Consider the following 12,713-nt stretch of genomic DNA (forward strand, 5'->3'; position numbering starts at 1 on the left):
TCCGGCAGGAACGAGGAGATATTGGGAGCTATAGCCTTCTCTCGTTTCAGGAGAGTAGATAGAACTGTGACTGGTACTGTATCTGGGCTGTAGGATGACAACAACATCGATTAGCACGTTTGCTGATATATTTTCTTTTTAAATAAAACAAGTGTCTTCTACAGAAATGATAATTACTTTGGTAATGGGCTCTGGGATTGGAGATCTTTTCTTTTGCGAATCTGATGACTGGAGACTGCCAATATTTCATTTTCAAATCATCCATTGTTGCTTTCACATTTGGTGGTTTTAACTTCGAATTCGTAATCGGTAATTCCAACAAAAAAATACACCTGGATGAGAAGTTTGGCTACAACATAAGTTAAATTCGTACAACAAAAGACAAAGAAAAGAAGGGAACATGGTCAAGAAACAACACCGCGAACGTTGCAATTGTATGTACAGTTTTTATTTGGGGTTAATATAGTAATTCTCATTATCAGGGCGGGTGAATACGATTGGGTCGTGTGTGTATGTTCGTGTACGTGTGTGTGTGTGTACGCGTGTACATATGTAAATGTGTTTTAGTCCGAAGAGTGAACGTGGGGTTTAGGTAGCTAGCCTCGTCCTAGCCTCGTGTGCGCATTCATCACACCGTTAATTAGTCTGCAGCGTTTTACGTGTTTCGTAATTATTAATTACCTTTTGTTTGTTCGTTCGTCGTTAATTTCTCTTGTAAATACTTCATCTAATTTAATTACGTACGTAATAATTCGTTTAATCAATAAATCCGTAATAAATCCGTATAAACGTTGAATCGTGTGCGTGAGTGAACTAGTGGTGCCGATCCTGTCGTAGGGCCGGCTAGGAAGTCTCTGTAGTAACCAGCGGTAAACGTATCACAAGTTATGTAGCATTCATTTATGCATTATCGGCACGAGCGTTCGCGGATCGAGGCTGTTTCGTTCCAAACTTATTCTCAGTACTTCCGAACGCGACCAGCACCGATGTTTCCCCGTTTTCCTCGTCGCAATACCATAAAGAGAAACAAATCTGAATCTACAACCTTTCCGTTTCTAGCTCTATCTTCGTCTTTCTAACTCCGATTCAATTCTACTCACTCGATCTGAAATGCACACGCAATGTGCAAACAAAACAGATTTGGTAAACATAGGTTCGAAGACCGTTCGTCTCGAATTCACATCGTATTAGGTAAAATCGTTATCTCACACTGTTTAAATGGCCCCATAAAGTACAGTACGACAGATTCTCGGACCTATATCGAGGTTTCAATGTTTCAACGAGCACCGTACGCCCCAAAATGGCGGCAAGAACTTTTCGCGTCTGTAAACATGTGGATAAGTTTTGACGAGGAAAAGGTCTCGTTCTTTCCGTTCTGGTCGATATAAATCCCCGCATTAGTATAAATTCGCGTTCGATTCACATTGATACGAAACACGTCGATCCCCGAACACTCGGAAGTATTGTAGTTATAACGTGGCGCAGTGCCGTGGCGTTTATCGTTCCGCGACGCCACCTATAAATAGGCGAATCGCGGTACACACGGTTACACCACGGTCCCCTGCGCTTAGGTAATTGTTATTGTATATCAAACTTTATAAACTGTAATACAATGTAAACCTGTAAAAAATATACTGGGTGGCGACGGCTCTGTATAATATAATAAGTAGTATTATAATCATTATGGTACAATTGTAATTAGTATAAATATATCGTTATATTATATTTCTGCAATGTGCGCTTCCTATCTTCATTTCTTCCTTTATCTCGCTTTCAATCTTTCGCCATGTATCGTACATATCGGCGGCGTGTCAGCTGCCGATCGCGTTCTATTATTTATTTCTGCTATACTTTACAATCGCCTCGTTCGGTGTACGGTAAATACGGCTCAGCACCATTTTCACGTATATCTGACGCGTCACGGAACGTATATCACTTATTCTGTACATTAATTGCGAATATAAAGCATTCGTGTTAAGAAAAAATGTACAGGAAATAAAAATTTTTCGTGTACGTCGGACACTTCACAGCATAGAAAATGAAACGATCGACAATCGACGCGAAACTAACAACGACGCAACGTATTCCCGTATGATCCAGCGCAACGTTCAAGTAGCTACTATTCAACTAAGATATACAGTACATATTTATTGCGAAACTCGTGATCGTTGGAGGAATAATATCAGTATTTGTAGTAATAGCAATAAAGGTAATAATTATTCCTTCAACCAAGAGTATCAAAGGCGTAGCGTTTACCGTACCTCGAATGAACAGCGTTAGTCATTTGTTTATTTGTTTTTCTCATGCGCTCGGGGCGAGGCTAGGGCGATTTAGGAACTACGTGACAGCACAACCGATGCAAGTAACTATTTCATCTGTTTCCTGGTTTTCGTTTTTCTTTTTCCTGTTGTTTTCTTTTTTATACAATGAAGTCTCGGTGAAATTCGATTTGACGGTTTCTATGTCACGACCATTGAAACCCGATCAAAAAGGGACCGATGGAGTATCCCTTGTCCGTGTCGAGTGAAAAGTTGCGAAACTTCGGACGAATCGGGAAGGAAAACTTCAGACTTGTCGTTAAAACGAATAAACTGAACGAATGTTTCGCCGCGGCGAACACGTGCTCCCTCAAGTAACGCGAGACGAATACTGACGGTTGATAACACCGCGACAGAGTGAACGATAGAAACGTACGAAGCGCCATCTGTCGACGACGACGCCGTACCCCCCGATGCACTGATTCACTTTCCACTCGATACACGGAACTTTGGAAACTTTCGCGTATTTCTCACATAATATATATTGCACGAGACGACGCTTAAATCGCGCATTTAATGTACTCACTCTCTATCTCTTTCTTTCTTCCATCATCTCCATATCGCCTTTCTATTCTTCACTCTGTCTTTCGCACGTTCACGCATACACACACGCATTCTATCGCGCTCTCACAATTTTGTCTTGATCGTTCGATTAAAGGTTGTATCCGAAGAACAATGCTCGCGTTGCACAATTATCGATAAATATATATATATATATATAGACATATATATATATATATATTTGTATATATGTATGTATATATTACGCATAAATAATCGACTGCGCGCTCTTTGATTCTATGTACAAGTGTTGCTTCACGTAAATTAAAAATAATTATTTTTCGGAGACATGTTGCTCTTTTACTCACGCGCTCTCACTCTCTTTCTCTCTCATATACACACGCACGTCACGCACACGCACATACACGCTCTCGTAATTTATATTCTCTCACTCGTTTACTCCTATTTCTTTCTCAACGAGTAAATAATACTTTTCATTCGTCTTCCTGCTCGTTATTCGTTTTTTTCTTTTTCTCTACCACTGTTTCGGCTTTTACATCTCAATGTTTCGGATAAAATCGTATTAATCTCATCCTCCGTACTGTAGGAACTTAAGATATGGTGACTTCGGCTCCGGAGTCCCAGAAAAATCAAAGTACATCTTCGTTTGTCGTATTTGTGCCTTTCGGTATATGTATAACTGTGCCCATAAGCGGTAGTATTATCAATGTAACAGTGTATACAATATAGTGGCGATTCGCGGCGGCGGCAATGGCGAAACTATGAGACGCAGAGGCGGTGTGGTGATCACGATTCCGATAATTACGATATCCGATACTGATAACGACGACGACGATATAAATTATTACAACAATGCTAATCATAATGATCCCTACTTAAAGACTAACGAATAAGAGAAACAATGGACACACGTTCCGTGAAAAAGAACCACTCGTTCGAGTGAAATGGTATTTCGAAGAGTAAAACTTTTGTACATTAAGTTTTGTTATTTGTATCTTTCAGGACATATTTGCAGGATCTACAGTGATTCATAGAATTATTGACGTAGACACCAAAGCAGGGGTAAAGGGAGTGCTTTTAAAATTCATTTTTGCGTCAACATTTAAGCTTTGCACAGTCCTCGAGCCATTAAAATGAACATGGAATTTTATCATTAATTATTAATTGCTGTTAAGAAGAACTGGAATGAAACGTCTTATTTTATGCTTTTATTAACTATGAATCTAAAGAATCTATTTTGTGATAAGGAATAGTCCTTTTATTGTCTCGTTACGTAAATATTATCACATGTTTGCTGGTCAATAATTTTATGATTCCATAACATTTCGTGACGAATAGGTGATAAGTTTGATATATTAACGGTCCGTCGCGATAACGTTAATTTAACGTTTACCAAATCACTTGGTGCACGTTATAAACAAACAGAACTAAAAACGAATAGCAAATGCAAACTGTTTGTGCAAATCATTGCGTCGATGGTAAATCGTACGATGGATTTTATAAATTTCAAACTGTATTCGTGACTTTGGATATCTCGAAACACCATTTCATTCGATAGATCGATCCGCACGACGTCCGATTCGATATTAGAAAATAAACGACACCGCGATAGAGCTAATGATATGTCGCGATCGCGTCCTGGGGCGACCATAAGCGGCGCGTGAAAATCATATTCTATCCGTAAACTAATATTAATAATAAACGTAACACATGGAATGATAATAATATGAATAATAGTAATAGTAATAGTAACGTAAAATTAATAACCGCGTCGATGTGTGCGTAACAACGACCATCGTAACGTCCGATGGAATTTGTGTCTTTCACCGTTCGAATACAACCTTTCTATCTGTAAACCCCTATTAATCATTCATGCGTATGCGTATCCAATGATCTCTAACAACGAATCAATAATTATTAAACGGCCCAACCCTTATCAACCGGTTTCGCGACCCTTCACAAACTTCAACTAACTTGTACTACGCGCGATAATTATGCGTACGCTTCGCAGTAATAAAAAGATAACCAATCGATACGCCCCAATCTCGTATCTCTTCTTTTTCTCTATCTACACCTCTAATGACAGTCTCGATCGCGTTCGCCTCTGTACGTGTGTGTTTATTTATGTGAGCGTGAGCACGCGTGTCCGTGTGAGTGTGAGTGTCTCTGTGTGCACGCGTGTGTGTGTATCGTTTCCGAGTCTCTCTTTCTCACTATTTCGCGCGCGCAATCGTACCCTTCCTGTCATCTGATTATCTTTCACGTAATCGTTTCGTCATCGATCGTCTCGATCGTTCAAAGGATCCAATAAGGAACGTTCGATCGACGGCGGGTCGAAGAGCCGTTCTCATTTTCCTAAGGGCTTACAAACAACGAAACAGGCATAACTTGTTTCCTTTTCCTCAAAGAGTACCTAACTAACATACCGATCGTTCTTGTATCCTTTTATTTTTTTTTATTCCCCCGTTAACTGTAAAATAATACTGAAGTCTGCACATGGTGCCTATCACATATGTCTATTACGTAGTCTCTTTCTGGCAGTCACTCCCGACACTCACGCGTACGATCACTTACCCGCACTTTTCTATCGTTTACATACAAATTACAACTTTCAGAAAACGTCCCTTCGTCTCGTTTTCCGATCTTCCCGTACCGATCCCTCTTACTCTCACACGCAGCATTCTCTATCGTTTCTCGCAAGCGCGCCGCAGCTTTGTTCGCTCTTTTCTCCTCGTCAACAGAGTGGATAAAAAATTGTTAATATCGTTTTCGACGTGGTCGTACCGCCTCGAGCGTCTGTCCCGAACTTTCAACCCGAGACGAAGCATTATCGACGGAATCGCTCGTTAATTGCATAATTTTTTAACGAAAGACGAATTTTAACGCAAAAACATACACACGCACATACATACACGCTGACGTACACACAGAACTGAAGCTAGTCTCGAGGAAGCTGTTGTCAAAGGGAACTATTTAGGAATTACACGATTAAAATAAATAGAACAATAATAAACAACGATACAATTGCTCGAGTATGATATACGGGGCAGAACGCGCGGTATAACCCGTCGAAACAGTTATAAACTCTTTTGAAACACCCTGTGTGTATATCTATATATATATATATAATAATAATAATATATATATATATAAATATATATATATAATAATCAATAATAATATCAGTTTGTATTGTACAGGCTATTTTTGGGCCGAAAGCCTGTGGTCTCTCTAATATTTACTTAACCCCTTCTCGTCTCGTACCCATACGCTTTCTCTCATCATTACATTCTACTTAAGTTATTCTTTTAATAATATATTTAATCTCGCTTTCGCTAGGTGTAGCAAGGTGTGACATAACGAAATTAACCACATATTCCTGCCGTTCTCTCACCGCTCTTTTGTTTTTTTTTTTTTTATCATTTTCTTAAGTTCTTTAACGAAATAATCATCATAAATGTATTATAGCTTTACGTTACTTTTTTCTTTTTTTTTTTTTTCATTACCATTACTTTTACAGTTTAATATGTAACTTTTTTTTCTCTTTATCTATCGTAGATTTGTCTGTGGCTATCCCTGATGTGTTAGTTACCCTGCGCTTCCGTCTGGTTGTCGAAATATTGTTTTTTGCGAAATTGTGGTCTACGATAAAAATTTTCCTTTCACCATACGTTTTCCTTTCTTCCGTGTTACGGGAATTTTGTTTCGTCACATTGTTCAACGACATTCGTTTTGTTCGTCGTGCAAAGTTCGCGCGCCCGGAGCTCGCCAAGATTCACGATCTCTTCCGGTTCGAGCTTCGAAAAACCGTGGAGGCGTCGCTTTAGAAAAATATCGTGTACAAAAGAAGAATAAACGGAGCGAGTGTCGGGCGAAAGGGACGAAGCGTTAACGATCGAGAAAACATTATTTACAGATCAACGTATCCGCGTTGGATATTGCACCGATTACCGGAAGTAGCGCGCGCTCTAAGCAAGAGGAGGAATCTAGGGGGAATCTTGGCAAGCTCACGACACCCTGCGTGTGATTATTATGCAACCCCCGATCGTAAACGTCATTCTACGAATCGGCGTGATCCAAGTTCAGAGCTTTACGGGCATTTTAATCGCTATCCGGAATCCAATCAGGGAACAACGCAAACGGCTCGCGCGAAAGTGACGTATTACATTGGTCGAACCGAATAACCAACACGGGGCTGAGTGTGTAAAATAATAATTCAACTGGAAGCTCGTTTATCACGTGCTTTCGGAGGCAGCACGGTCAACAGGGGCTCGAGGTATATACTTTCAAGGGGACCCTACGCTAGTGGAAATCGCTTTTTAAAAGATACCAGCTACAAGTCATAGTATATAGCGTCGGAAAACCCTGATACGTTTCTTCCCCATGGGCCTCCGTTTTCGAGATATTTTTATTCAAAGTTTCGTACACATATAGTAAAAGAATTACTTTAATCTACTTTGTAGATTTGGGTAAGTTGATAGAGCGATTGACTAGAACGTTGTAGGTAGCAGGTTCGAATCCCCGTTGTCGTTACTATTTTTTTTTTATTTTTAATATAGAAAATAAAAGCACAGTAATAAGGTAACAGTATCTTACAATATTTCCCATTAACGATAAGTTTATGTAACCGAATGATCAAACTGTTGTAGTGGTTTGGAAAGTACAGTATGAGTGCCCAAAATGAGCAGGTATATGAACATCCTTGCTAGGTTTCCAGGCATTGTTATTCTAACAATGGTTATTATACAGAATTTATTAATTTCTACATTAAAAATCTATGTTTCATGTTTCACAATTAATATTGATGTTATACGTAATTCTTCAGTTCAAAGTTGTATTAAAAAAATTCGAACTCACTACCAAAACTTTCATAGTTAATCGTTCTACCGACTCAACCAAATGCTGTAAACCAAAAATCAACTCTTTTACTAGATATCCAGCAAACTTTAAATCAAAATACATATCTCCAAAACAAAGGCCCGTTGCGAATAACCATATTAGGGTTTTTTGATACTAGGTGTGTACTATATAACTTGTACTTACTACCACTGGCGTAGAGTCCCCTTAATCAACGTTTCTCCTAATGGAAACTTCGGTAATGTACAATAGAATAACAATTGGCATTAATCCGGTGGGCAGAGACGTTGTAATATAGAAATCTGTCGAGGGAAAAAATAGAAGAGGTAAGTGGCGTTTCCTTGCTGCCTCTGAGCGCGTGTTAGAACAGGTATCGTAACAATCCACGGTATCAAACTATTGTTCAAGTCTTGTAAGCTTACCTCATGTGCATCACAGGCCACGAGGACGTTCAAAGTAGAAAGCGCGTGTCTCCCTATTCGTGTACGTCACTTTCTCGTCGAGGAGTCTGCGATCCAAGCAACGGAGTGTGAGCGTTTCCAACAATTGCTATTCCATACAGCAGCCATCGTATTTACTCAGCCGTTTACAGTACTATTTGGTATAATCGCTCTTGTAGCAGGAACTATTTATAGTGATGATACGAGTGGTCTCGCCCGCCAGCAAAAGTCTCCGCCTCGAAGCGTCTCGGTTGTATCCTTAGTAGCCGTAGTGGATCATTTTTTCGCAAACTCGAAACGCGTTCAGGGGAAACGAGCACCAGAAAAGACACCGCTAACGATGGCTCTTCTCTTCTCTCGAGCAGTCTCCGGGCGTACCACTAATATTAACCAAGTAGACACCGAGTCCGAGCAAAGAAATAAAGAAAAGAAACGAGACGATCTCTCGAGAGAATTTCGCCGGCACGCTCGACCGAGTCTGGCGTGTTTCGCGATCGACGGACAAAAAGGGGCGACGTCAATATTTTTGTCCACGGATAAAGACAGACAAAGAAAGTCGATAGAAACATAAAAAATCGAGAAGCGAAACGTGGCAACAGTGTGTGGCTTAAGCGTGGATTGAGCAGGGCGTAACGTCCGTCGAATTTACCCCGGGAGCTGTAATTGGTGATAGTCAGTCTTGTGAAAAAGAGAACAATCTCGCGGAAAGAATCGGGGGCGTGTGTGTGTTACGTTGGTGTGTAGGTGTTTCGAGTGTGCGTGTACGTGTCGAGGGTTCGTTTAACGGGATGGTTTTATCGGACAGTTATGTGTCCGTGGTCCATCGACGAGGATAATAAGCGTCACCGCGCATACCTATGACCACGAGTAAAACGATTTTCTTCTAATCCGAACCATTTTGCTGAAGTAGCGCTGGCGCTGACTGAGGCGGTTGCGGTTGCAGCGACTCGTGATGATGGTGATGGTGATGATGATCGACTGGCGACGGCGTTCGACTGCTCCGCGAGGTGGAGAGGTCGCCACCACTGCCACCGCCCCCGCCTCCGCTGCCGGGATTCCCGGTCGGTTCGAAGGCCTTCTGTTCGCTTGGTGGGAGTAGATGCACCATGCTGACAGGCACGGGGAAAGCCGCGGCGGCGAAATCGGGAAAGAAACCCTGCGGCAGGTTGCCACCGAGCAACGAGTGATGAGGAAATCCACTGTCGTCGCCTGGATGGGGCGGCAGACCGGCGAGCGGATGGGTCATTTGCGTGGGCGGCTGGACGGTCTTTACGTTGTTGTTCAACGAGTTCATCACGACTTCGCCCGTCGTCGCGCCCGTGCAGTCCCTCCTGAGCTGCTCGAGCTTCAGACTTTTACCGTATTTACCCCTCACGTACATTAGAAGGCTGTTGTACGGTATACCGAAGATCCTGCTCGCCTGCGACGTCGTCATCTTCTTGTTCCAAACGTGTTGGAGCGCCTCGGTGAGCTCAGCGTTCGTCCACGACCTGGGTGGTCCGCCTCTGGGCGCGCTGTGCTGACCTTTCGGCCTTCCCACCGGCAACCCTCGACTACCGTGGTCTCCCCATCTGCGCGGCGCGTCACCGTCGCCTCTGTGCTTCTTGGGCTTCTTACCCTGATGATGGCCGCCGAGACCCGCCGCGCCGAACAGACCGTGCAACGTTTCCGGCTTAAAGCTATCGTGAAGATCCGCCAGAAGGGATCCCCTGTCGAGTGCACCCGCGTGAGGGAACAGGCCTCCGCCTAACGACGCCACGCCGTCCAGTGGGAACATCGCCGTCACGGAGCTGCGTCGCGGCGTCAACGGAGAATCTTGCTGTTGCTGTTGCTGCTGATAAGGATGCGTCCTGTTGGGCCCGTGGGGACTACCCTCCCGCGGATGGTGACCCTGAGGCGGTGGCGGGAGTTGGCTCTGCGGATGGTTCGGCAACCACTGAGCCGCCAGCTGGCCCAAACTCGTCAGGTACTCGCTGTGATGATGCGGCGGCGTCAACGACAAGGCCGACATCGCCGGTAAGCCCGCCGCAGCCGCCGCCGCCGCCGCTGCTGCTGCCGCAGACGGAATGTCTTGAAGGGAACCGTCGGGGTGCAGCAGACTGGTGCCCGTCAACGGGGATCCTCTCGGACTGCTCGCCGCCTCGCTGCTCTCCGCCTTCACGTGATGCTGGTCGGTTCCGCTCGGCGACATGGATCTCTTCATCGAGAGATTCTCCGCCATGTCTTCCTGTTGTTGCTGCTGCTGATTCTGCGAACCCATCGATTGCTGTTGCTGATGGAGCTGTTGCTGCGACTGTTGCTGGCTACCAGTCAGGTTCAGCCCGCTCGTAGGCGGACTAAGACTCGACGGCGGATGCGGTCGGCTGAGATCTTGCGGCACCAGCTCGCCGGATCTTCTTCGCGGCCGTGCCTGTTTCCGTCGAGGCAACAACGGCGACCCGCAGCTCTCCCTGAGCTCGCGAATCCCGAAGTTCAAGTGGCCCATGTGCGGTAACCTGTCGCGATGGTCCCTGGCAGGGTGAAAAATAGTGGTGGTCGTCACTGCCGCTGGCTCCCGCGTCGACGGCGGAGCCGTGCTCTCCGACGCGATGTCGTCCTCCTCCGGGGTTCCGTGCCTCGCGCCCTCCGGCGTCGATGGCTCCCCCAGAAGAAGATCGGCCGTCGGCGTTTCCGGCGGCGACGCCGGCCGCGGCTCCGACGACGCTAATCCACGCACTTGCAGACTCTCAGCGGCTCTCATCAGTCCTGGAAGTTCCTCGCGACCGACCCGTACCTCGCCACGATACATAAAGTCGATCAGCGCCGCAACTTCGTGACCGGGAAAATCCTTCAACACGATCACCGGATGCTTGCAGGGATGCTCCGCAAATATCCTCTCGAAGAATGGACTGCAACGCAAATTTTTCCATTTAATATACATTTTTGCAACTCCTTCGACCAACGAGGTCTTTTCAATCTAGATCGATAACTACTATTATGGGGTCCTGTCGATGAAAGATGGAAAAGGAAAGGAGGCAAGGCATCTTAGCAGGATTAGTCGGTCGAGGAGCGTATATATTCTAATGGAAGGCCGGTGTCGAGCGCTTGCGAGAGGAACTGTCCCTCTGGTGACGAGTACAGGAGGCGTTGGACCCCACACTACACCAACGATAACTTTACATCATTATAATCGATCAAAAAAACCAGATCTCATTGCGTTATAATTTGATTCAATTCTACAGCAGTTCCATATACTTTGTGTTTCACGAATATATGTATATAATGTACTCTAATCATGGGAACTTTCCCCCACTTGTTAAAATTGAAGTGTCCATATATGGAGTGTTTGAAAGTTTAAATTTCCAGAAACAGCATTGCATATGGAAATTAAAGCCTGCAGAATTGTTCAGATTATGTACATCTGTACTACATTCCATTCTCACATAAGGACTGCGAAATTCATAAAGCATCAAGAAAGTTAGGTGAACAGCGTCAGCAGCGTGTCGACAGATTATCCCCATATTGGAGAACACGAACATTAACCCATCGCTGGTGCATTTGTGACGCGATTTATAGTCCAGATGTAACGAACGCGAGACACGTACAACGTGCACATAATTTAGCGAAATCGCGGTTCCTTGATAGTTTTATTTTGTGCATTTTATCGTAAATACGATAGAAGAATATTATGTTTAATTGTTTTAACCAATTTCACATAGAAACGAGACGTTGGAAGAATAAAATAAAAGGAATCAAAGATCAAAACGATTGTTTGAATTAATTTCTGAGAGATAGGGAATTTTACTTTTCCTTAACTGTTCGACTTCTGAGACAGTCTTTCTATTCAATAATGTTATAGAAAGGAAATTTTGTCGATTTCCGGACGCTCGTTATAACTGACGTCGACTGAATTTTATTTCGATGGACGGATTAAAAATAACAAGAAGCAAATATGATGGGCAATATTCTCTGGGCTACTCTAATACTAGCGGTGTGCTAAAATCAAAGAATGTCGATTTAATTTTAAAATTTCTTATCGAAAATACGGCTTGAGATTATTATTTTAGAACCTTGTTTTCCTATCCTAAGTATCATTCGATTTAACAATTATTTCTAAATTTATTTTATCAAATAGTTCTTCCAAACAAACCGTTTATTCTATTCCTTCCTCTGTACTATGTTTTGTATATCAATGCCAGTTACATTTACCATTTCGTCTTCACTGTTTCGGTACATTTCTATGAATTGTTAAGGATTACTAAATTCTTCACGACGAACATCACTGTATCTTGTAAAACACTTCTGAAAAATAAAAATTTTCAGTTTTATATTCCTATTCCTGGTAGGAACATAAACTTTTATAATTTTAGCTTATCAGAAGAGTTTATTATTATTATTTTATTATAAAAAAAGGGTTTATTACTATTTCTATTTACCTCGATCAATCAGGCACAGGTTCATACCAATATCTTTATTCCATACTTTGTTTCTTTCTTTTCTTAATTTCAGACCATTTGTTACAAGACATACACACTGGACAAAATTGATTGTCTACACATACTTGGAAAATTATCCTATATATTTATTTTTTTACAAT

General features: G+C 42.9%; 1 protein-coding gene across 4 annotated transcripts in view; it reads right to left on the reverse strand.

Moving 5' to 3' along the window:
• Positions 1–318: 318 nt before the first annotated feature.
• Lov (BTB/POZ domain-containing jim lovell protein) overlaps positions 319–12,713 on the reverse strand; it is a 28,447-nt gene continuing 16,052 nt past the window's right edge. For 3 of the 4 annotated variants that reach the window (XM_076780522.1, XM_076780523.1, XM_076780524.1), the window contains exon 3: positions 319–11,025. In XM_076780522.1, the coding sequence (XP_076636637.1) occupies positions 9,021–11,025 (2,005 nt within the window). In that variant the 3' untranslated portion in view covers positions 319–9,020. The remainder of the gene's footprint in view (positions 11,026–12,713) is intronic. The other variant, XR_013080896.1, reaches the window with a different exon arrangement.

Source organism: Colletes latitarsis, chromosome 13 (assembly GCF_051014445.1).
Source record: "Colletes latitarsis isolate SP2378_abdomen chromosome 13, iyColLati1, whole genome shotgun sequence".
Classification (NCBI taxonomy): Eukaryota; Metazoa; Arthropoda; class Insecta; order Hymenoptera; family Colletidae; genus Colletes; species Colletes latitarsis.